The 25531-nt window shown below is 44.0% G+C and overlaps 1 protein-coding gene across 6 annotated transcripts in view; it reads left to right on the plus strand.

The window, feature by feature from the left end:
* The window catches only part of OR10A3 (olfactory receptor family 10 subfamily A member 3), a 93403-nt gene that overhangs the window by 13825 nt on the left and 54047 nt on the right, over positions 1 to 25531 (plus strand). Inside the window, exon 2 of one of the 6 annotated variants that reach the window (XR_014814500.1) lies at positions 14036 to 14165. The exons of 4 other annotated variants lie outside the window; for them this stretch is intronic. Coding sequence is in view for 1 of the 2 variants with exons in the window: in XM_084974957.1 (XP_084831083.1) it covers positions 13231 to 14175 (945 nt within the window). In the remaining variant the exon portion in view is untranslated. Of the gene's footprint in view, positions 1 to 12942; positions 14821 to 25531 lie in introns of those variants that run through there. One more of the 6 variants, XM_084974957.1, reaches the window with a different exon arrangement.

The raw sequence follows: 25531 nt of genomic DNA on the forward strand, positions 1-25531 counted from the left end.
GCTCTGCTGGCTTCCTGCTCATGTGTGTTTTTCAGAGTTCCCGCTGTGGCGTGGTGGGTTAAGCTGCAGCTGCAGCTCTGGTTCAAGCCCTGGCCTGGGAACGTCCATATGCCATGGGTGTGGTCAAAAAAAAAGAAAAAGAATGTCTTTTTCACATCAATATGTGGACAGATATGGATAAAAGGAATTAAGTTTGCGAGACCCAGGGTACAGAGGTGGAAAACTGGTTATAAATTCTCATCCCTCCCCAGAGGTCCTCAGGCCCTGCCACCCGTAGGGCTCCCCCTTAGCTAGGGTATGGAGTATGGGAAACAGCCTCCTTGCCCTTTTTCAGTGTTTAACCCGGAGGCTGAGACTTTTGTTGCCGTCTCTGGGGTGGGCTTTGCATTGCTGCTGTCATTAACCAGGGAGCCGTTTTAGGGTCATTCGAACCTCACTCCTGCAGCTTCTGACTCTGTCTGTCTGGGGTCTGGACCATCGCCTCCTCCAATTAGGAACCAGACCTCTTAGATATTTGTCTGCATAAAGCACCTGGAAGGTTCTCCGCAGGCTGATATTTCTTAGGCAATTATGAGGAAAGGTCTGGGGGAAGTCGGGCTCCTTTTTTTTTTAAATTGGTTTAATTGTGTGTTTAGTGAGCATGGACGGGCTTGTCACCAACAGTGCCAGGGGGTTTCGCAACCCACATCAGTAGGTCCGACGGCATCGTCTATTCCGCTGGGGTTCTGCCTTGTCCTGTCAAGGGGTGAGTGCTGTGTGGTCGCTCTGTACCTTTTACTCCATTACACTTGGCAGTTTTTCCTAAATAGGTGTTGATATCGCTGTGAATGGGAAGTCACGCTGGCCAATCAACACATGAACGAATTCTATTTGTATCTTTATGGAAACTCTTCGACCCGACTGATAAATTCTTATTCATTAAGAAAAAAATCCTCAAATAGAATCTTCTTTTTTGATTAAGGATGTGTTATCCAAAAGCAAGGGCAATAAAAACAGAAGCCTTTCAGGAGTTGCCATTGTGGCGCAGTGGAAATGAATCCGACTAGGAACCAGGAGGTTGCAGGTTCGATCCCTGGCCTCGCTCAGCGGGTTAAGGATCCCGTGTTGCTGTGAGCCGTGGTGTAGGCTGGCAGCCGCAGCTCTGATTAGACCCCTAGCCTGGGAACCTCCATATGCCGTGGTTGTGGCCCTAAAAAGCAAAACAAAACACCCAGAAAACATAAGGCTTTTGCCCAGCAATCCAGTTATTTCATCCCAGGCTATAAGTGGAAGGCACGGAGGAGCTTCGCTATTCATCATTGTTCAGGTGATTTGAAGCACCTGGACGTTATCTGACCTCGGAACTTTCTTAGTCTTAGCTTCGCGTTGTAGTTACATTTTGGAATCATGTAGAATTTTCCTCTACCGCTCAGAAAGCAGAATCTGGCCATGTTGTGAAAACTCCGCTCTCACTGAGTGTAACTTCTGGTCGTGGTTGGGACCTGCTCGACCCATTGGATGGTGAAAAAATTTGCAGCCCGCCTGAAGGTTTCTGACTCTCACTTGATGTTCCATCCTGGCCCCATGCCCCCCACTCTGTTCCTTGGTGCCCTGGGGTCCAGCATGAGCTGTTTGAGTCTCTCCCTGGTTCGGGGAGGTGGGAGACAGTGTGGGCTGTGAGAACCAGCCTTTGCATGTCCCCATTTTTTGCAGACACGTCCCTTCAGGTCTCTGCTCTCTGACCCAGGGGTTCCTGGCCAGCGTCTCTATTTCTCATGCCCCCTAAAATGTGGCACCACAGCTGGTCCAATTGCTCCAGATATGGCTTCATCAGCCCTGAGTCCAGTGGGGTCCCCCCTACCCCCACTGTGATCCAGGAAGCCTGCGAGCCCACTGTTTTCTTAGCAGCATCCTCACTGTCCTGCCTTTTTTTTTTTTTGGCTGTGCCCCCAGCATAGGATAGTTCCAGGGCCAGGGATCAAACCCACATGGCAGCAGTGACCTGAGCCACAGTAGTGACACAGTGACAACACAGGATCCTTAACCCACTGAGCCACCAGGGAACTCCCTCACTGTCCAGTCTTTTTTTTTTTTTAAATGATTTTCATTTTTTTCATTATAGCTGGTTTATAGTGTTCTGTCAATTTTGTACTGCAGCAAAATGACCCAGTCACACTTTTCTATATATACATTCTTTTCTCTCATATTATCATGCTCCATCGTAAGTGGCTAGATATAGTTCCCAGTGCTATACAGCAGGATCTCATTGCTAATCCAATCCAAAGGCAATAGTTTGCATTTATGAACCCCAAATTCCCAGTCCATCCCACTCCCTCCCCCTCCCCTTTGGCAACCACAAGTCTGTTCTATAAGTCCATAAGTTTCTTTTCTGTGAAAAGATTTGTGCCGTATATTAGATTCCAGATGTAAGTGACATCATATGGTATTTGTATTTCTCTTTCTGACTGACTTCACTCAGGATGGGAGTCTCTGGTTGCATACATTTTGCTGCAAATGGCATTATTTTGTTCTTTTTTATGGCTGAGTAGTATTCTATTGTGTATATACACCACATCTTCCTAATCCAATCATCCGTCGATGGACATTTAGGCTGTTTCCATGTCTTGGCTGTTGTGAACAGAGCTGCAATGAACATGCAGGTGCATGTGTACTCTTTTAAAGGAAAGTTTTGTCCAGATATATGCCCAAGAGTGGGATTGCTGGGTCATTTGGAAGTTCTATGTATAGATTTCTAAGGTATCTCCATACTGTTCTCCATGGTGGTTGTACCAATTTGCATTCCCACCAACAGTGCAGGAGGGTTCCCTTTTCTCCACACCCCCTTCCAGCATTTGTTATTCGTGAACTTATTAATGATGGCCATTCTGATTGGTGTGAGGTGGTATCTCATAGTAGTTTTGATTTGCATTTCTCTAATAATCAGTGATGTTGAATATTTTTCATGTGCTTGTTGGCCATCTGTATATCTTCTTTGGAGAAATGTCTGTTCAGGTTTTTTGCCCATTTTTCCGTCAGGGTTTTTTGCTGTTGTATAAGTTGTTTGTATATTTTAGAGATTAAGCCCTTGTGAGTTGCATCATTTGAAACTATTTTCTCCCATTCTATAGGTTGTCTTTTTTGGGTTTTTTACGGTTTCCTTTGCCATGCGAAAGCTTATCAGTTTGCATACATGTTTATTTTTTCTTTTATTTCTGTTGCCTTGGGAGACTGACCTGAGAAAACATTTGTAAGGTTGATGTGAGAGAATGTTTTGCCTACGTTCTCTTCTATGAGTTTGATGGTGTCTCGTCTTACATTTAAGTCTTCAAGCCATTTTGAGTTTATTTTTGCGCATGGTGTGAGGGGATTTACATGTGGCTGTTCCATTTTCCCAGCACCACTTGTTGAAAAGACTCTCTTTTTCCCATTTTATATTCTTGCTGTCTTTGCTGAAGATTAATTGACTGTAGGTGTCTGGGTTTATTTCTGGATTCCCTATTCTTTTCCATTGGTCTGTCTGTTTTGGTACCAGTGCTGGACTCCTGTTTTAAAAGGCAGTTTAGGATTCCTGGAGGGCTGAGAGGCTAACTTTGACCGCTCCTTCCTTCCTAAAGCTTCCTGCGACTTCAGGGGCGCCATTCTTGTCCAGTCCTCATGTTTCTGATTGACATCTTCTTGGTCCGAGATTTAAACGGCACTGTTCCCTGTGGCTCTGTTTTGGCCCCTTTCTCTTGCTGGGTCCTAACTTCAGGGCGTGCTGCCTGTAGCTGGTGGTGTAACTGGACCTGATGGGCCAGGACTCCCCACATCTCCGCTCAGACCTCTTCTGAGCTCCAGATCCTTTGGGGAGGCCTAACATTCAGCAATTGGAATAAAAGAAAGTGGAAAGTCAGCGTGATGGGCAGAGAATTAAGAGGACAAACTGTTAGTTTTCCTTTCTTTTTGTCTCCCGTTCAAAATGCTTTATGATGGGGAATGGCTTCTCTCCTGTGTTTTCCTGTTCATTTCAGAGAAGGCTTCTGGAAACATTTCAGGATTTTTTTTTTTTTTTTTTTTTGTAATAGCCTAAAATGATACGGACATGCAAGCAGGGCAGGGACCATGCATGCTGACCTGACCAGAGCCTTGCAAAGTCCTGGCACAGAGAAGCTGGCAGTAAAGATTTGCTGAATGCTTTGAGGCCTAGGGAGCTCCTTGTCCTCAACCCAACATAAACTGACACGTAGTTGAGGGCTGTGATGCGTAGAGGCTGGAAACTGGGAGAGGGAAGCATAAATTTGGGTTACAGACCAAGTCTCCGCCTGGATGGAAATATTGCCTCCATGTGGATTTTACCTTCAACAAGGGCAAATGTTACAAAATAACTTCTATTGGTGTCATGAGCATGTTGAAACCAGGCAGGCGGGAGTAGAGCATTTCTGATGAGCTGGAAATGATAAATATAACGTGTACTCAGCACTGCTGGTTGAATATGCGTGAAATATCATTTGATGTGAGAATCAGTGTGATTTACTAGGACGATTAAGGACACTTAGTGAGAGTGGGATAGACCTAGTTCCAAATGCTGGATCTGCCTCTTTCCCGCTGTATGCTTTTGCTAAATTACTTATCTTTTCTGAGCATTAGTCTTAAAAAACATAAATTATTAAGTATTATAAAATAAGGATTGAAAATTCATAAAAATTTATAAACGTGAAACCATTTAATAAAAGCACTTATAATTTAAGGTGATTATACAACTTGGAACTGCTACTACCATATAGGTATAAATGTAATAAGCTTATTACAGAAATATATTTAATATAAAATTGGAAAATATCTATAAAACAATATATAATATAGTGTATATTAATTATTGATATATGTTGTAATTACAAAATATAAAATATATAAATAGCATGTAAAATACAAATATAATATTTTTCACTATATAATAGCAGTAATGAAGACAATGATTTTATTTTATTTTTCTGAGAGATTGGATTTTTCATTGACATATATTGGACATGTAACCAGGTACAAGCTTAAGGTGTACAATGTGTCAGTTGTGCTAACTTGATACATTCATGTAGTATGATTGTCAGCGTAGTGATAATTAGCACCTCTCTCCCACGACAAAATTATCGTTTCATTGTAGTGATTGGAAACTACGTGCTAGTCTGGCGGCAGCTTTGATGCCTGCCCTTCAGTAGCATTGTCTGTATTCACTGTACTGTGCCTGAGGTTTCTAGGGTTTGTTTACTCCTTGTTGCAAGGTGGTACCCTTAAAACCATCCCCATCTTTTGGTAACCCCCATTTTACTTTCGTTTTACAAGTTTGGATTTTAAAAACTCCGCGTGTGAGTGATATCACACAGTACTTGTCCCCCCCTCTGTCTGACTGGCCTCACTTAGTATAAGCTGCTCCAGGTCCATCCATGTTTTGTTTTTTTTTTTTTTTTTTTTTTTGCTATTTCTTGGGCCGCTCCCAGAGCCATAGCAACGCGGGATCCGAGCCGCGTCTGCAACCTACACCACAGCTCACAGCAACGCTGGATCATTAACCCACTGAGCAAGGGCAGGGATCGAACCTGCAACCTCATGGTTCCTAGTCGGATTCATTAACCACTGCGCCATGACGGAAACTCCAGGTCCATCCATGTTGCAGCAAATAGTGGAATGTCCTTTTTCCTGGGTGAATACTATTCCATCTGCAGAGTTATGCCACGTCTTATTTGTTCACCCACTGATGGGTGTGTAAATTGTTTCCATATCTCGGGTATCGTGAATGATGCTGCAGTGAACGTGGGAGTCAGATATCGATTCCATATCCTGTTGCATTTTCTTTGGGTGTATACCCAGAAGTGGAATTGCTGGATTGTGCGATGTATCTGTTTTTAATTTTTTTGGTCTTTTTTTTTTTTTTTTTAGGGTCACACTCATGGCATATGGAGGATCCCAGGCTAGGGGGCGAATTAGAGCTGTAGCTGCCAGCTTACGCCGCTGCCACAGCAACGCCGGATCCAAGCCATGTCTGCAACCTACACCACAGCTCACGGCCATGCTGGGTTCTTAACCTACAGAGCAAGGAGGGATCGAACCTGTGTCCTCATGGGTGCTAGTCAGATTCGTCTCCACCGAGCCATGAAGGAACTCCTGCTTTTAATGTTTCGAGGACCCTCCACGCTGTTTTCGTAGCGGTTGAATCAGTTTGCCTTCCCACCGGCAGTGCACAGGAGCTCCCTTTTCTCCACATCCTTGCTCACACTTAACTTTTGCCTTTTTTGTAACAGTCATTCCAACAGGTGTGAGGTGACCTCTTGTGGGTTTGATGTGGATTTCCCTGATGGTTAGTGAGACTGAGCATCTCTCCATGCACCTGTTGTCCATTTGGCTGTCTTTGGAAAATGTCTCTTCAGTTTCATTTGTATTTATTTATTTTATCTTATTTTTTGTCTTTTTAGGGCCATACCCATGGCATATGGAGGTTCCCAGGCTAGGGGTCTCATCGGAGCTACAGATGCCAGCCTATGCCAGAGCCACAGCAACACAGGATCTGAGCCATGTCTGTGACCTACACCACAGCTCACGGCAATGCCAGATCCTTAACCCACTGAGCAAGGCCAGGGATCGAACCTGCAACCTCATGGTTCCTAGTTGGGTTCATTTTTGCTGTACCACGACAGGAACTCCAGTTTCTTCTTCTTCTTCTTTTTTTTTTTTTTTTTTGTCTTTTTGCTATTTCTTGGGCCGCTCCCACGGCATATGGAGGTTCCCAGGCTAGGGGTCTAATCGGAGCCGCAGCCACCAGCCTATGCCAGAGCCACAGCAACGCGGGATCCGAGCCGTGTCTGCAACCTACACCACAGCTCACGGCAACGCTGGATCGTTAACCCACTGAGCAAGGCCAGGGATTGAACCTGCAACCTCATGGTTCCTAGTCGGGTACGTTTTTGCTGTGCCACGATGTGAACTCCAGTTTCTTCATTTTTAAATTGGATTTTGTTGTTAGCATAGAGTTGCATGTGCTCCTTGTATATTTTGCATATGAACTCCTTATCGGATACGTGGTCTGCAAATAGTTTCTCCCACTCTGTAGGTTGCATTTTCATTTTGTTGAACACTTGACAGACTCCGGTTCTCTCATGGCCGATGTGCCCCTAGACACAGTGAAGATTTTTTGCGTCTGTTTTGGTCGTGGCTGTCACGGACGATGCTCTTTTCAGGCAGGTTAGAACATCTCTTCCCTTTTTGGAACATTGGTATAAATATAACCCTTCTTCACCTTCAAAAAAAATAGCTACTGATGGGACTCTGTTGTTTTTCTTCTTCGTTCATAAGAGACTCAGGAAGGCAATAACACCTTTGGGACACGCTTCCCATTCCTCATTTCCAGGCTTCTTTCCATGACAGAAGGTGGCTGGAAAAGCCATACAGGCTCCCAGAAATGCCTGTTACAGGCTCTCACCTTGTGAACGAAGCAGTGGTCAATCCCCAGCGGTCCCTTCATCAGTAGGAAGCGTGACTGTTGTCCCTAGACGTCTCCCCATCTCCTTCACTCCTGGGCTTGGGAACCTACCCCCGAAGTGTGGCAGGTCCCTGAAGTGATTCGCTTGGGGACTTTCCGGGCCCCGTTCTGTTTACTCTCCATCCTCCGTGTCACCAAGGCTCCACATCTTCTCTTCTTCACCACATCCGTGTCCTTCAAGACTATCAGTGCACCTTCTGCGATGTTTCTTGTTTGGCTCATCCATTCCACTCTGTCTGGACTTCTTTCCAGTCTGCCTTTTAAAACAACTAATGAAATTTGATTGGGTCTCAGCTTTCATCTTACCTCATACTCATTACAATAGTTTAGTAGACAAGGAGTTCCCGTTGTGGCTCAGTGGATTAGGAACCTAACACAGCGTCTGTGAGGACGTGGGCTTGAGCCCTGGCTTTGCTCAGTGGGTTAAGGGTCTGGCGTTGCCGTGAGCTGTGGTGGAGGTCGCAGATGAGGCTCAGGTCCAGCGTTGCTGTGGCTCTGGGCTGCAACTCCGATTCGACCCCTAGCCTAGGAACCTCCATATGCCCCGGGTGAGGCTGTAAAAAAGAAAGAAAAACAAACAAACGATGAAGTAGATAGTGTGCTTTCTGATGTGCCGTCGCACTTGAGTCAACACATCTTCATTTGCTGGCCTCCTTCTCCTGCCAACAATACCTTCACTTCTCTTGGGGAATATTTTCATTAAGCCTCTCCAGGCAGGCAAAGCTGGGTCGACGCTATGCCCAGTTATGCCGTTGGGACCACGAGAAGTGCCTCACTGGGCAGCATTTTCCATCCTAGTCAGTCGCGTGTGTGCTTCTTGGTGTCACGTGGGACCCCACTACAGAGAACAGTACAGGAGGGTCCTTGTACGGGTTTTTGTGATTGAAAACTTTTGTTCCACTGGATAACTCGTATGTTTGCCACAAGACACAGATTAGCGAGACTGCGTCACTAGGTGTTCTTAGCAACCATTTTGCCTCTAGGAGGGGAGAGCTTCCTCGAGAATGGCACCTGCTCTAAGGAAGCAGAGATGAGAAATACAGAAAGGGACCCCAGGTCCTGGTGATACCATCTGAGTTCTGGATGAAACCAAGCCTGCAGGTTCATTCATCCCTACATTCTGCTGAGACTGAGCAATGGTCCTGTCAAATCTTCAAGTCCGTATAGACTGAGCACTAAGTGTCCTGATTCTTACACATATGCCATGAGATTCATAACATTATCTTTATCTTAGCAGAAAAGTAACAGAGCCAGAGAAGTTACATGTTTTTTGGGGGGCTGGAAAAAAGTATTGCTTTATTGCTTTGCCAGGAAAAGCGGGGGTATAGCGGGCTCATGCCCTCAAACACTGAGTATCCCCAAGAAGCTACCTATGTGCTCAAAGTCAAACAGCAAGTCCAGATGTTTTGACTTGAAGTTAAAAAGCCCCACCTATAAAATCATCTGACGTCCCCTCCCCCAAACTTTCAGTGTTACCATGTTTCAACTAGAAGATATTAAACATTTCGATAACGACATCCAGGCTTTCCACACAGTAACTTCAGTCTGCCTGTCCTAAGGTGTGCATCATCACTGCAGAGACTGTCTCCCCGCCCCCGGCACTGGCGCTCCGTCTGGATCTCCCGGCTCGCTCGCAGCCCCATCCTCCCAACCTTCAGCCTGTTCAGGGGCATCCACTCAGCCTGCTCTCATTCCTTAGTGGGGAGGCCGTGGCGGGACTGGGTCCCCTGGGGAGGAGGGTTTATTCCTTGCAGACACTGAGAGTGTTGTCCCAAGTGTGTGCAGTTGAGCTTTTCTCACGTCCGTGTGGGTAAAGGCCTCTGCCAACTGGGAGGAATTCCTCCAGAGCAGGACTCTCTGGGGCAAACAGTTCAGTGCCCTCCAATGTTATAAAACCAGTGCGTGGAATCACTGACTTGTATTTATGGGAGGTTTTTTTTTTTTGTTGTTTAATAAAGAAGTGAAACATCTGCTTAAATGGATGAAACTCAGAGGCAGATGATAGGTAAGGAACTGAAGATTCTGCTTACGTATGTACCTCTCCGTGGGTTTGCCATTTCTAGGTCTTCTCACGGATAATTGGAAATGCCTAGCAGTGCTCAGGGAAGAACCTCAAATACTCTGCCTTTCCTATTCCCGTTAACATCTGGACAGTGATGAAAGCTGCAAGTAGTTTGCTTGAGCTAATCATCAGTTCACAGAGGTGTGTAGCTGGGGCGGGAGGAAGACGAGACCCAGAGGGGACAGTGACCTGCCCAAGGTCACATAGAAAGTTAACCTGAGAGCCAGAAGAACATGTCAGTGAATTTCTCAGGCCAGCCTGAGTAGTTCAGGTTAAAGGGAAAAGACGAAGCATTCAGCTTTAGTTTTTGTTTTTAAATTACCCATGAAAGCAGTAATTTAGATTTGTTTTATAAATTCATCAGCCCCTGAAGTTTGTCCTTTTTTTTTTTTTTTTTGTCTTTTGTCTTTTTAGGGCCACACCCATGGCATATGGAGGTTCCCAGGCGAGGGGTCTAATCGGAGCTACAGCTGCCAGCCGACACCACAGCCACAGCAACGCCGGATCCTTAACCCACTGAGCAAGGCCAGGGATTGAACCCACAACCTCATGGTTCCTACTCAGATTTGTTTCCGCTGTGCCATGATGGGAACTCCAAGTTTGTCTGTTTTTAATAGAATACACTAAGTTTTCAAAAGTAATTTGGTTTTATACACTCAGAACTTACACTTTTGCCTATTAGAAATGATACTTAAATGTCTTTTTTGCCTATTAGAAATGATACTTAAATGTTCTTTTCCGTTGAGTTCATTTTACTAATTTTGGGAGTTTTTCGACATCCAAAATATAACTGTTAAAGTTAATACAGACATCTGATTTTGCCATATCACTGTGGCCAAATTTGGTAAATCAACCTGACTTCTATTCTCTACTGTCGTCCCAATGATCTGAGGTCAAGACAACGCTCACGTCTTCAGCTTCCTTGTCCTTCTGTCCTGGCTGCCTCATGTCCTACAGTGAGATCCTGCTAGTTTTCAAAGCACCCTCCGAAGGCCAGTTCTAGCACTAAGGAGTCACTGAGTGCGGGTTTGATTTCTGCAGACCAGCCTTCCTTCCACCTACTGGTCCTTCCACCAGGGCATCCTGTGGCTAAGGTTGTTCACACGCCCTCTCCGCGGAGAATGGTTCCCTCTTTAAAATTCCAGAGCGCTTGTTCTCACCCTGGTTTCCCTCAAGTGCCAGCCTGAGGAGTGGCCATTTTTCTTTACTGATAAAAGGAAGCGTCAGGAGGGAGGATGACATTGTTTTGGCAGAGGTATGAGGGATGGACTGCAGGAGAGGTTACAAACCCTGGAGAAGGCAGGGAGGAGGCCCTTTAGTGACGGGAGGTTGAGGGGGAGGACAGAGGCAGCGAGCTGGAGACCTGTCGGAGGGATGAACTCGCTGAGCCCAGGGGGCCACAGACGGCAAAGGATGCTGTGGGAATAGGATGCTGGGGACAGCGGAGAGCTGGTCCGGGTGACCGGGGTGGAGAGCCGGGGAGAAGTGGGGTGCTCTGCCCGCTGAAGGGGCTCGGGAGGAACAGCTGGATCGGGGAAAAAGGTCAGCTCCGCTTGGGACTGGCTGGTCCATCGGGTGTGCACACCCGCCCCCTTCCAGCCTCCCTTCAGCCTGGCCGTCGTCTCAATGGAGGGAAAGACTCGCAGCTGCGGTTTCCCGTGAACAAGTCAGAGAAACTGTCACGTCAGAGCCAGAGAGATGGCTTGGGTTATTTTCCTGCTCCCAGCCACACAGGGGAAGCTGAGTCCAACGAGAGGCCGAGACTCATCTTGGAGGGAGTGGCAGAGTCAGGACCACAGCCCAGTTCCCCAGTCCTGGTGTATTTCCAGTCCCACAAGGGGCCTCAAACTTCTACAAAAGCCATGGATTGGTTACTCCTGGGGTCGCTATGTTTTCAGATTTGATGTATTTTTCCTTCAGACGCCATATTCCTGAAAGGCAGTCTTGGTTTTCCTGTTTTTAATATTTACTGCTCCACCTCTACAATAAATTCATAGATATTGGTTTAGCGTCTGTTATATCACTGAATACCTATTCCTGGCACTGAGAATACAGTGAACGACGGGATAAAGTTCCTTTCCTTCTGGAGCTTACGTTCCAGAGGGGGTTAGACAGTAAGCATAAGACCTAATTAAGTTCGTCTTATTTCGATTGATGGTGAGTATTATGGCAGAAAATAAACCGGGGGAGGGTGGGAGTCAGAGAGTATCGGGGTAGTGGGTAAGGGAGAGAGAGAAGGAGAGAGGGGAGAAAGACAGACTGTTTAAACCACAGGAGCGGAATGATAAAAAACGGTATATTCTATATACCATTTATGGTCACAGGGATGGGCCATGGAGAATGAACCTCTAAAATTTTCCATTCAGGACATTTTCTTTTCTTTTTTCTTCTTTTTTCTTTTTCTCTCTCTCTCTTTGCTTTTTTGGGCCGCACCCCAGCATATGGAAGTTCCCAGGCTAGGGGTCGAATCAGAGCTACGGCTTCTGGCCCACACCACAGCCATAGCAGTGCCAGCTCCGAGCTGCATCGGTGACCTACACCACAGCTCATGGCAACGCTGGATCCCTAACCCACTGAGCAAGGCCAGGGATCGAACCTGCATCCTCATGGATATTAGTCAGGTTCATTTTCACTGTGCCACAGTGGGAACTCCTATTCGGGCAAATTTCAGTATGGTTCGTCAGATCCGCACTAAGCAGAAACCAGTATCCTTGAAACTATTTATTTATGTTCATCTGAAATAAGCGTATTCGTCTTTTTAAATTTTTATTTTGATTGATTTACAATGTTCTGTCAATTTCTGCTGTACAGCAAAGTGACCGAGTCACACACATATACACTCTTTTTCTCACGTTATTCTCCACCGTGTTCCATTACAGGTGATTATATATATAGCTCCCTGCACTGTACAGCAGCAGCTCATTGCCCATCTACTCCAAATGCAAGGGTTTTCATCTGCTAACCCCAGATTCTCAGTCCATCCCCCTTCCTCCCCCACCCCCCAGCAAACACGAGTCCATAATTTCTGTTTTGTTGATATTTAGACTCTACATATAAGTGATAGCATATGGTGTCTGCCTTTGTCTTTCTAAGTGCATTTAAATTCAACCCTTTTTAGTGTTTCTGCATTTGTTTGGGTGTGTTATTCACATGCTTCACTTGACATGAAGTATTACAAATACATTTTGAACTTTGGCATTGATAGTAAATATTCACAAGATTTTGTTTTAAGTTTGAATGATTATAATTTTTCTGGCTATTTTGTCACTTGCTTATGTGAAACACGTTATTCAAATATTCCTATATAAATATACAACTGGAAAGAACAGAAGTGCAGACATCGATGGACTAGACAGTGGATTGTAAGTAATACTGTGTCTGCGTCTGTTTTAAGGAAGGGATTAATTTCCAACCCAGCAAAAACTTCCCAGAGAGCATCTGCTGCTGTGCATTTGAGACAAGAGTTCGGAGCCAGAATCCTTGACTGCTTTATTGGTACTTGAAAGATTCACTACTCTGACGTATTGGCCATTCTCAAAACGGGTAGCGTGACGACTTGTCAAAATGAACGCGTCACCATGTCTTCTGTCAAGAACATCAGACCTGAGCTTTCAGCTATTAGACTGGGACTTCATAATTTACATACGATGTCTGTAGAAACAGCATATGAGCCACGACTGACATGAAAGGGCAAAACCAAAGCTCTGTGGTTGACTTCATCCTCTTGGGCTTTTCTAACTTTCCCGAACTCCAAGGGCAGCTCTTTGGGGTGTTCTTGGTGGTTTACCTGGTGACTCTGATGGGCAATGCCGTCATTATTCTCGTCATCTCCCTGGAACAGAGCCTCCATGTCCCCATGTACCTGTTCCTCCAGAACTTGTCTGTGGTGGACGTGAGTTTCAGTGCCGTGGTTATGCCTGAAATGCTGGTGGTCCTCTCCACTGAGAAAACAGTGATTACCTTCGCTGGCTGTTTTGCACAGATGTACTTCCTTCTTCTTTTTGGTGGCACTGAATGTTTTCTCCTGGGGGCAATGGCTTATGACCGATTTGCTGCAATCTGCCATCCTCTGAGCTACCCAGTGCTCATGAACCAGAGGGTTTTCGTGAAGTTAGTAGGGTCCTCTTGGGTCTCAGGGATTATGGTGGCTACTGTGCAGACCTCGTGGGTTTTCAGTTTTCCCTTTTGTGGCCCCAATGAAATTAATCACCTCTTCTGTGAGACTCCCCCAGTGCTGGAGCTTGCGTGTGCAGACACATTTTTGTTTGAAGTCTATGCGTTCACCGGCACTGTTTTGATTGTCATGGTTCCTTTCTTGTTGATACTCCTGTCTTACCTTCGAATCCTCCTTGCCATCCTGAAGATGCCACCCACCACAGGGAGGCAGAAGGCCTTTTCCACCTGTGGCTCCCATCTCACGTCTGTTACCCTCTTCTATGGCACAGCCAGTATGACTTACTTACAGCCCAAATCTGGCTACTCCCCAGACACCAAGAAGCTCCTGTCCTTGGCTTACTCACTTCTCACGCCTCTGCTGAACCCCCTGATCTACAGCTTGAGGAACAGTGAGCTGAAGAGAGCTTTGATGAAGTTATGGCGAAGAAAAGCAGACTTACACACCTTCTGACTGTGTGGAGAAACCCTGAGATATTTATTCACTCCCTGACTGCACTCTATTTAAATTTAATAATGGTAAAATAGTTTACATTCTTTGGTACTAATATATTTGTTGAGTTCTCCAAGTTTAAAAATATATCAGGAATCCCTCTGTTACGGTAACATATCCGCATTCCTTTTTTATAGCTGCATAACTTGATGACATGATGTAACAGTGTATTTATGAGCTCCTCTGGTACCAACATCCACGTTGCTACTGGATTGTTGTCATGAAGACGAAGCTTTAATAAACACCCAGCTCTGGAGTTCTCTTGTGGTGCAGCGGGTTCAAGATCTGGCACTGTCCCTGTAGTGGTTTGGGTTGCTGCTGTGCTGTGGGATCGATCCCTGGCCTGGGACCTTCCACATGCTGAGAGTGCGGCAAAAACAAACCACCCTCTGAAAACTCATTCTGTGTGTTTTTTTATGGACTGGCCTTTTATTTCCATATCATAGATCTCTCAAAGTGCGTCTGTTGGGATGAAGAATGTGTGTGATTGTAGATTTTCAAAGCTATTGGGGAATTACTTTTAAAAATCGTTGCAGCATTTCAGACTCATCTGAAGACTCCCTCTGCTGTACTAACAGGTTTGAGCTTCAAGCAACCAGCAAAGAGGTGAGATTTTAGTTTCCAGAGTGAAAAATCTGTTTCATGGATGCGTAAACAAAGTAGTTATTTTGAGGAGAGCAAGCTGGTTCTATATCACGGACACGTCAGTCTGTTATCCAAAGCCGATGCTCTCTTGGCATTGTTCCAGGTGTCCCCCAGTGCTGGTGACCCCACGGGAACCTCTGTAGCCTCACCTGTTCACATTGGTATCCTTTTCATTCACAGACCACTGTTTTTAGAGACGTGGTTAAATTTTCCTTTCTGGTTTCAAACTGTCCCCAGATACTTTGTTTATGAATATAGAATGGTTTCTTTTTTTTCATAGCAATGAACTATTCAGGCTTATGTGCTGTGGTCCTTGAGTAATATCATCATCCGTGCGATCGCCCCAGAATAATTTCTCATCCTTGCAACATTTGGAACATTCGCCGCTTGCTCCCTGTTTTAATGTTGCTTCTTGTAAACAGAAAGGGGCTGATTTACTGAGTCAACATCCCATGAGCTCCTGCTGTTCTTAATTTCTCTTCCACAGATGGTAATGAAGGGCTGTAACACTGTTTCCATTGCCATTCAGCTGTGAGAAAAGCTTTTATTTATTTTTCTTTTTATGGTTGCACCTGCAGCATTTTTTTTTTCTTTTTTCTTTTTAGGGCCACACCTGTAGCATATGGAAGTTTCCAGGGCTAGGGGCCAAATGGGAGCTGCAGCTGCAGGCCTACACCACAGCCACAGCAACACCAGATCTGAGCTGCGTCTGTGACCTATGCCGCAGCTTGCAGCAACGCCGGATCCTTAACCCACTGAGTGAGGCCAGGGATGGACCCCACATCCTCGTGGACATCATGTCAGGTCCTTAACCTGCTGAGCCACAATGGAAACTCTGAGAAAAACAATTTTTTGATTACTACCGCCTCTATCAGAAAAAATGGAGGCGAAAAATGGATCAGATTTTCACAAAAAATTTCATCATCAAATGACGGCAGCCAGTTTGAGTAACATTTAAGTACTGTATAAGCTTTTCAGTAGGCCATTAAACAGGCATTTGGAAACCCTTTTGCAGAGTCTGTTTCTGAGTGTCTTGAAATTTCTCATAGCCCTTAGAGAGACCAATTAAATAAGGCCATCCAGGGGAAAAAAAAATCTCTGAAAGCCTAAATCACATGTGAACTATTCAGCTTCGTTTGGATTTTCTTCTTTGTTTCTTTTGTTCGTTCGTTCATGGATTCAATACGTTTTTGTTAGGTGTAGCTTTTAGTGTGACTGTCCCAAAGAAATAGTGTCTCTGCCCTGGAGGAGTTCAGTTTCTTGGAAGATCGCCGACTTTGGGGCAAATCCCATAATTCATGCTGCCCCTGCGTCTGTCTCCCAGGGGAGGACGAGAGAGGTCCGACTGCCTACGTGGTGGTCTCAGAGTCACGTTGCTCCTCCATTTGGCACTAAGTGCCCCAAAGACCAGTCCCCAAGCCCTGGTCTGTCATTCTACTCCGAAGAGCAGCAGTTCTGGCACCAGCAGCTTCAACCTCATGCCAGCTCCTAGGATTGACTTAAGATCACGCTTTCTTGGCTTTGTCCTTGACGCACCTTTCCAAGTACAAGCATTCGCACTGGCAAGAATTAAACTTTTAAAATATAAACCTTAAGCTGTCTCTTTTGGCTTAAACCATTTCAGTGGGTTCCCACTGTATTTTGTTTTTCTTTTTTTTTTCTTTCTTTTCTTTTTTTTTAATTTTCCCACCGTACAGCAAGGAGGTCAGGTTATCCTTACATGTATACATTACAATTACATTTTTTCCCCCACCCTTTGTTCTGTTGCAACATGAGTATCTAGACATAGTTCTCAATGCTATTCAGCAGGATCTCCTTGTAAATCTATTCTAGGTTGTGTCTGATAAGCCCAAGCTCCCGATCCCTCCCCCTCCCTCCCCCTCCCATCAGGCAGCCACAAGTCTCTTCTCCAAGTCCATGATTTTCTTTTCTGAGGAGATGTTCATTTGTGCTGGATATTAGATTCCAGATATAAGTGATATCATATGGTATTTGTCTTTGTCTTTCTGGCTCATTTCACTCAGTATGAGATTCTCTAGTTCCATCCATGTTGCTGCAAATGGCATGATGTCATCCTTTTTTATGGCTGAGTAGTATTCCATTGTGTATATATATACCACATCTTCCGAATCCAATCATCTGTCGATGGACATTTGGGTTGTTTCCATGTCCTGGCTATTGTGAATAGTGCTGCAATGAACATGCGGGTGCACGTGTCTCTTTTAAGTAGAGGTTTGTCCGGATAGATGCCCAAGAGTGGGATTGCAGGGTCATATGGAAGTTCTATGTATAGGTTTCTAAGGTATCTCCAAACTGTTCTCCATAGTGGCTGTCCCACTGTATTTTGGATTAAAAAATCTTAGCCCGGCCTTCAGGGCCTCCTGGGTTAGGTCCTCACCTTCCCGCTGGGCTTCGCCCGTTCAGGCCGCACTCACTCCCTGCTCTCGCACTCGTCTCCCTTTCAGGCCTGGGGCTCTCAGCACATGCTTTTCCCTCCATCTGCTTCGTTCTCTCGCTCCTCCTTTCACTGGACTCGCTCTTGCTCTTTATTTATAAGCCCCCCCCCCATCCTTTCCTTGGTAATGGTCCTTCGACTGCCTACATCTCGACTTCACGCCCAAATGAGTCTCCCTGTGAAACGCTGCCCTTTCTTTATAGACTTTTACTTAAAGTTTACTTTATGCAGCAGAATGGGATTTTCCTCTCCGAGGGGTGACGTGTCCTCAGCGGCCAGGACGACCACACCGCAGTGTTTGGCGCGTAGGGTGGGGAGGTGCAGCCGTCCTTGGCTCAGGAGGGTTGATGTGAGACCAGCGCTTCGCAGGCGCTCATCTCCGCAGCGTGACATCCCCTCTGACGTCTTGATCTGCTGCTTTCCAAGGCCAGGCCGGCGTCATCGTCCTTACCTCTGAAGGGTCTCACCTGCCCCCTTCCCAGCAGTAGGAAACAGCAGACATCGAGGGAGAATGTAGAAAAGCATCTACGCTGGGGCAGCGTCTTGGGGAGAGCGTCCGGCAGGTCCCTCTGCCGACCACAGAGTGGGTGAGGAGGGGGCCCCGAGATTCCAGCCTGTGACCCACACACGGGGTTCAGAGACTCTAGGAGCTGCTCCCGAGTCTTTTCCCCTGTGGACTTGGTACCAGAATGCGATGTGTTACTTACACTTGTAGTAAAAGTTGGCTTTCTCGTCTTTTTGGTTCTACACGTATAGATGCCTGGCTGATCTTAGGTGCATATATACACACTGACCCCGTTCCACGCCCACCAGCCTGCACCTCTTTGGAGCAGTTTCCTAGAGCTACCCGAGAGGCTCTAGTCCTCATTGTGCCCCCAGGAAAACTTAGCTCACAACTCTCATATTGTGCGTTTTTTTTGTTTTCTTTAAGTCGACAGAAATTCTGACTGCCCCAACTTGGATTTGATCTTCAACTTTTTCTGCTTGGCCACAGCAAGAGACGAGGGTTCCTGTGAACTACTGAAGACTCTCTGGCTCTCACCCTCAGTGTTTTTTTTTGTTTTTTTGTTTTTTTTTTAGGGCTGTACCCTTGGCATAGGGAAGTTCCCAGGCGAGGGGTCCAATTGGAGCTACAGCTGCCGGCCTATACCACAACCACAGCCACGCAGGATCCGAGCTGTGTCTGCGACCTACACCACAGCTCATTGCAATACTGTCCTTAACCGACTGGGCGAGGTCAGGGATGGAACCCGTGTCCTCATGGACACTGGTTGGGTTCGTTTCTGCTGTGCCCCGAAGGGAACTCCTCACACTCAGGTTTCTCCGTGTTGATTACTGTCAGCTTTTATTACCCATCTGCAGGGATCAAAGCAATACAGTCCAGACAGTATAATTCTACTGTCCTTTGATGTATAAACCCCATCCCTCCTACATTTCAATTCCTGAATCCTTGCACTGGCTGGTACATTTCCCTCCACAGTTAGCTAATTCCAAGTTGGCATCTTGAAAGCTTTTTTCACGGAATTGAGCTTTTGTGCCAGGAGATGTTTTCACTTCATGTAGCTGATCTACAAGGCCAGCTGGGTGGCAAAGCTTCAGTGTCCAAACCCTATTTTCGTGCGTGCTTTTGCTGACTGTTTTGAGTCCTGGCTGTGCTGGCTGGGTTTTCTATGTTGCAGACAATGAGATGGAGTCAGAAGTGCAAACATCTGGAAAAGAACAAATGCTGCAACCAGATTGAGCAGCAGTAAAACTCTACTGTCCAGGCCTGGCAAAGTCTTCTGGAAATCCAATAAGGAGCTCTGGATTGTCCAAAGGAGTTATCTTTTGGATCAGAGATGGCTGGATCCTTGCTTAGTCACTGACTCTGAGGAAAGTGTGGCCTTGGCAATTTTTTTTCGGTATCAAATATCTTTATTTTTTAAATGACTTTTATTTTTTCCATCATAGCTGGTTTACAGTCTTGTGTCATTTTTCCACTGTACAGCAAAGTGACCCAGTCACACATTTCTATATGTACATTCTTTTTCTCACATTGTCCTCCATCCTGCTCCATCAAAGTGACTAGATAAGGTTCCCAGTGCTGTACAGCAGGATCTCATTGCTTATCCATTCCAAAGGCAATAGTTCGCATTTATTAACCCCAAATCCAAGTCCATCCCACTCCCTCCCCCTCCCCCTTGGCAACCACAAGTCCGTTGTCCAAGTCCATGAGTCTCTTTTCTGTGGAAAGGTTCACTTGTGCCATATATTAGATTCCAGATGTAAGTGATACCATATGGTATTTGTATTTCTCTTTCTGACTTCACATAGTGTGAGAGTCTCTAGTTGCATCCATGTTGCTGCAAATGGCATTGTTTTGTTCCTTTTTATGGCTGAGTAGTATTCCATTGTGTATATGTACCACATCTTCTCAGTCCATTCATCTGTCGATGGACATTTAGGTTGTCTCCATGTCTTGGCTATTGTGAATAGTGCTCCAATGAACATGCGGGTGCATGTGTCTTTTTCAGGGAAAATTTTGTCCGGGTATATGCCCAAGAGTGGAATTGCTGGGTTGTATGGTAGTTCTATATTTAATTTTCTGAGGTACCTCCATCCTGTATTCCATAGTGGCTGTACCAATTTACATTCCCACCAACAGTGCAGGAGGGTTCCCTTTCTCCACACCCTCTCCAGCATTTGTTATTTGTGGACTTTTTAATGATGGCCATTCTGACTGGTGTGAGGTGGTACCTCATGGTAGTTTTGATCTGCATTTCTCTAATAATCAGTGATGTTGAGCATTTTTTCATGTGCTTGTTGGCTCTCTGTATACCTTCTTGAAGAAATGTCTGTTCAGGTCTTTTGCCCATTTTTCCATTGGGGTGTTGGCTTTTTGCTGTTGAGTTGTATAAGTTGTTTTTATATTTTAGAGATGAAGCCCTTGTGAGTTGCATCATTTGAAATGATTTTCTCCCATTCTGTAAATTGTCCTTTTTTTTTTTTAATGGTTTCCTTTGCTGTACAAGAGCTTGTCAGTTTGATTAGGTCCCATTAGTTTATTTTTTCTTTTACATCTGTTGTCTTGTGAGACTGACTTGAGAATGTATTTGTAAAGTTGATGTTAGAGAATGTTTTGTCTACGTTCTCTTCTAGAAGTTTGATGGTGTCTTGTCTTACGTTTAAGTCTTTCAGCCATTTTGAGTTTATTTTTGCCCATGGTGTGAGGGTGTGTTCTAGTTTCATTGATTTACATGGGGCTGTCCAATTTTCCCAGCACCACTTGCTGAAGACTGTCTTTTTCTCATTTTATATTCTTGCTGTCTTTGTCAAAGATTAATTGACCGTAGGTGACTGTGTATATTTTATTTCTGGGTTCTCTATTCTGTTCCATTGGTCCATATATCTGTTTTGGCACCAGTACCACAATGTCTTGATGACTGTGTCTTTGTAATATTGCCTGAAGTCTGGGAGAGTTATGCCTCCTGCTTGGTTTTTGTTCCTCTGGATTGCTTTGGCAATTCTGGGTCTCTTATGGTTCCATATAAATTTTTGGATTGTTTGTTCTAGTTCTGTGAAAAATGTCATGGGTTATTTGATAGGGATTGCACTGAATCTGTAGTTTGCTTTGGGTAGTATGGCCACTTTTATGGTACTAATTTTTCTTACCCCAGAGCGTGGGATATCTTTCCATTTCTTTGGATACTCTTTAATTTCCTTGATTAATATTTTATGCTTCTCAGCGTATAAGTCTTTCATCTCCTTGGTCAGGTTTATTCCCAGGTATTTAATATTTTCGGATATGATTTTAAAAGGTATTGTATTTTTGTATTCCTTTCTAATATTTCATTGCTGGTATACAGAAATGCAACTGACTTCTGAATGTTACTCTTGTATCCTGCTACTTTGCTGAATTTCTTGATCAGTTCGAGTAGTTTTTGGGTTGAGTCCTTAGGGTTTTCTATATATAGTAACATGTCATCTGCATACAGTGACGATTTTACCTCTTCTCTTCCAATTTGGATGTCTTTTATTTCTTTTGTTTGTCTGATTGCTGTAGCTAGGACTTCCAGTACTATGTTGAATAACAGTGATGAGAGTGGGCATCCTTGTCTTGTTCCAGATTTTAGTGGGAAGGCTTTCAGCTTTTCTCCATTGAGTATTTGCTATGGGTTTGTCATAAATGGCTTTGATTATGTTAAGAAATGCTCCCTCTATGCCCACTTAGGTAAGAGATTTGATCATGAGAGGATGTTGTAGTTTGTCAAATGCTTTTTCTGCATCTATTGAGATGAGCATGTGGTTTTTGACTTTTCTTTTGTTAATGTGGTGTATGATGTTGATTGATTTGCATATGTTGAATCACCCTTGTGAACCTAGGATGAATCCCACTTGGTCATGGTGTATGATCATTTTTACATATTGTTGGATTCGGTTGGCTAAAATTTTGTTGAGAATTTTTGGTCTATATTCATCAGAGATGTTGGCCTATAATTTTATTTTTTGGTAGCATCTTTGTCTGGTTTGGATATTAGGATGAAGGTGGCATCATAAAATGTATTTGGGAGTGTTCCTTCTTCTTCAACCTTTTGAAAAAGTTTAAGGAGGATGGGCACCAGTTCCTCCTTGTATGTTTGGTAGAATTCGCCTGTGAAGCCATTTGGTTCTGGACTTTTGTTTGTAGGGAGTGTTTTTATGGCATATTCAATTTCATTTCTAGTGATTTATCTGCTCATTTGATCTTTTGCTTCTTGATTCAGTATTGGTGGGCTGTAAATTTCTAGAAAGTTGTCCATTTCTTCTAGGTTGTCAAATTTGTTGTCATGTAATTGTTCATAGTATTCTCTCTCTCTCTCTTTTTTTTTTTTTTTTTTTTGTATTTCTGCAATATCTGCTGGGATTTCTTTTTCATTTCTTATTTTGTTTATTTGGGTTTTTCCTCTCCTCCTCTTGGTGAGTCTGGCCAGAGGTTTGTCAATTTTGTTTACCTTTTCAAAGAAAAAGCTCTTGGTTTTATTGATTTTTTTCTATTTTTTTTTTAAGTCTCTATTTCATTCATTTCCTCCCTGATCTTTATGATTTCCTTCCTTCTGCTAAATTTAGGTTTTGTTTGTTGTTCTTTTACTAATTAATTTAGGTGGTGGTTTAAGTAGTCGATTTGTGATTTTTCTTCTTTTTTGAGGAAGGCCTGTATCGCTCTGAATTTCCCTCTCAGAACTGCTTTTGTGGCATCCCATTTTTTTGGGGGGGGGCATCCCATAAATTTCGATGGTTGTATTATCTTCATTCTCATTTGTCTCGAGGTATATTTTTTAATTTCCTCATTGACCCACTGGTCTTTTAGTATCATGTTGTTTAGTTTCCATGTAGTTATTTTTTTCTCATTTGTTTTCTTGTAGTTGATTTCTAGTTGCATGCCATTGTGGTCAGAGAAGATACTTGAAATAATTCCTATACTCTTAAATTTGTTGAGGTTAGCTTTGTGCGCCAGTATGTGGTCAATCCTTTAGAATATTCCATGTGCACTTGAGAAGAATGTATATTCTGATGTTTTTGGATGTAATGTCCTGAAAATGTCGATTAAGTCTAACTTTTCTATTGTGTCCTTTAGGATCTCTGTTGCCCTGTTGATTTTCTGTCTAGAGGATCTGTCCATTGATGTGAGTGGGGTGTTAAAATCTCCTACTATGATTGTATTCCCATCAGTTTCTCCTTTTTAATCTGTTAGTTGTATGTATCCAGTGTTCCTATATTAGGGGCGTATATATTGATGATTGTAATGTCTTCTTCTTGAATGGATCCTTTGACCATTAAATAGTGTCCTTCTTTGTCTTTCTTTATGGCCTTCATTTTAAAGTCTGTTTTGTCTGATATGAGTATTGCAACTCCTGCTGTCCTGTCTTGTCCATTGGCATGAAATATATTTTCCCATCCCCTCACTTTTAATTTATAAGGCGAGTTTCTCATAGACGGCAGATTGTAGGCTTTTGCTTTTTTATCCAGTCTGCTACTCTGTGTCTTTTGATTGGAGCATTCAATCTATTGACATTTAAGGTAATTATTGATAAATATGTATTTATTGCCATTTTAAAGATTGTTTTGCAGTTGATTCTATGTTTCTTCTTTCTTCCTTTCTTTTTTTGGTTGGATGGTTTCCATTTATTTTATGCTTGTGTACTTTTCTCTTTAGTTTTTGTAAATGTAATGGGTTTGGTTTTGATTTGTGGTTGCCCCATTTTTTAAGTATGTTAACCCCTTCCTGTATCTGCTTGCTTTAGCCCGATTGTCATATAGGCTCAAACACATTATTTTAAAAAAAGTCTAGATTTTCTTACTTTCCTTCCCCACAGTCTATGATTTTGAAGTCCTTTTTCAACACCTTCACGTTTGTGCTTCTGCTGCTCCTTGTGTTTATCGTCACTTTTACAGTAGGTTTTTCTTTTAGATCTGTATACTGGCTTATCTGTATACTGGTGATTGTGTTCCACTCATGATTTTCTCCATCCTGTTTCTTCTTATTTCTTTCTTATTTAGAGAAGCCCTTTCAGTCCTTGTTTTAGAGTGGATTTAGTATTGCTAAACTCTTTTAGTTTTTGTTTGTTGGAGACATTCTTTGTCTTTCCTTCTCTTTTATATGATATTCTTGCTGGGTAGAGTATTGTAGGCTTCAAATATTTCCCTTTTAGAGCTTTTAATATATCTTGAAACTCCCTTCTGGCCTGTAGTGTTTCTGTAGAGAAATCAGCTGATAGCTTATGGGGGTTCCCTTGTAATTACTGGTTTATGTTTCTCTTGCTGCCTTTAGAATCCTCTCTTTAACTTTTTCCATTTTTATTATACTATATCCTGGTGTGGGCCTGTTTGGGTTCAACTTGTTTGGGGCCCTCTGTGCTTCCTGTATCTTGATGTCTGTTTACTGTAGATTTGGAAAGTTTTCAGACTAAATTTCTTCAAACATACTTTCAATCCCCCTTTCTTTTTCTTCACCTTCTGGCATCCCTGTTATGCATAAATTGCCCACTTTATATTATCTGATAGATCTCCTATTTTGTTTTCACGTTTTTTCATTTGAGTTTTCTGTCTATTGTCCTGATTGGGCGATTTCCATTATTCTATCTTCCAAGTCACTTATTTGTTCCTCTGCATTATCCATTCTGGTCTTTGGTGCCTTTAACTCAGTTCGTGTCTCTGCAAATGAATTTTCTAATTTTTTATTTCCTTTCTAAGGTAATTTGCATTGCTGTTTCTATCTGCTCTTAAATCCTTCATATTCACCCTCAATTCCCTCAGTATTTTCACTGTCTCCCTTTGAACTCAGTATCTATCAGGCTGCAGAGGTCTGTTTCATTGTTTTCTGCTTCAGGTGAATTCTCCTGTTCTTTTAACTGGGAATCGTTCCTGAACTTCTTCTTCTTGCTTATGTTTTTCTTTTTTTGTGCGTTTAGGGAAACCAACTACCACAGTCTTGGAGGGATATTTCTATGCAAGAGTGCCCCTTGCATTTTGTTGGGGGTTGCTATTTACTTTTGGAATGGCAGTTTGGATATTTGCTGTCTCTTTCCTCAGTGTGAGCAGACTGTCACCCCCAGGGTGCTGAGTGTATTTCCAGGGAGAAGGAGGCAATGGGTAGGGATAGCAGTCAGTGCCTGGTTGTTGGGCTCTTGACAGTTACAAGGACCTGAGGGAAGGAGGCACAGGTTACTCCTAGTTGCAGGGCCCTGGGAAGTGGTAATGAGCCTTAGGAAGACTTAGGAGGTGCTCAGAGCATTTGGCAGTGGCACCGGCAGGGGTGTGTGAGTTCCCAGGGGAGTGAGAACAACAACAGATGGTGCTCAGTTGCAGTACCCTCCTCTGTGGTGCCCTTTGAGTGACTGGGGCTACAAGTGGTGCCTGTTCACGGATGCCTAGTGGTAGCAGGCCACGCCCACCTCTGGAGTTAGAGATAACTGCAGTGGTTTGCCTCTGCCACCTCTAGACCACACAAGAAGCACCCCATCCCACTTAGTCCACTCAGGAGGTGCTGCATCAGGTGTTCCTAGTTGCAGGGTCCTGGGAAGTGAGTGATCAAGCATGTGAGTGCTGCCTGGAGCGTTTGTTTGTGGCAGCATCAGGGTGGGTGTGTTTCCAGGGTTGTGAGAGCAATAACAGGTGGTATTCAGTCACAGTGCCCTCTGGTGCCCTCTGAGCCTTGGCATCTTGACCAATAAGACTACAGTTAGTGCCATCATACTTCCT

Source organism: Sus scrofa, chromosome 9 (genome assembly GCF_054392235.1).
Source record: "Sus scrofa isolate SSC_HxYL_T2T_F1_AM1 chromosome 9, Sscrofa_HxYL_maternal_Yorkshire_Landrace_v2.0, whole genome shotgun sequence".
In the NCBI taxonomy this organism is placed as follows: domain Eukaryota; kingdom Metazoa; phylum Chordata; class Mammalia; order Artiodactyla; family Suidae; genus Sus; species Sus scrofa.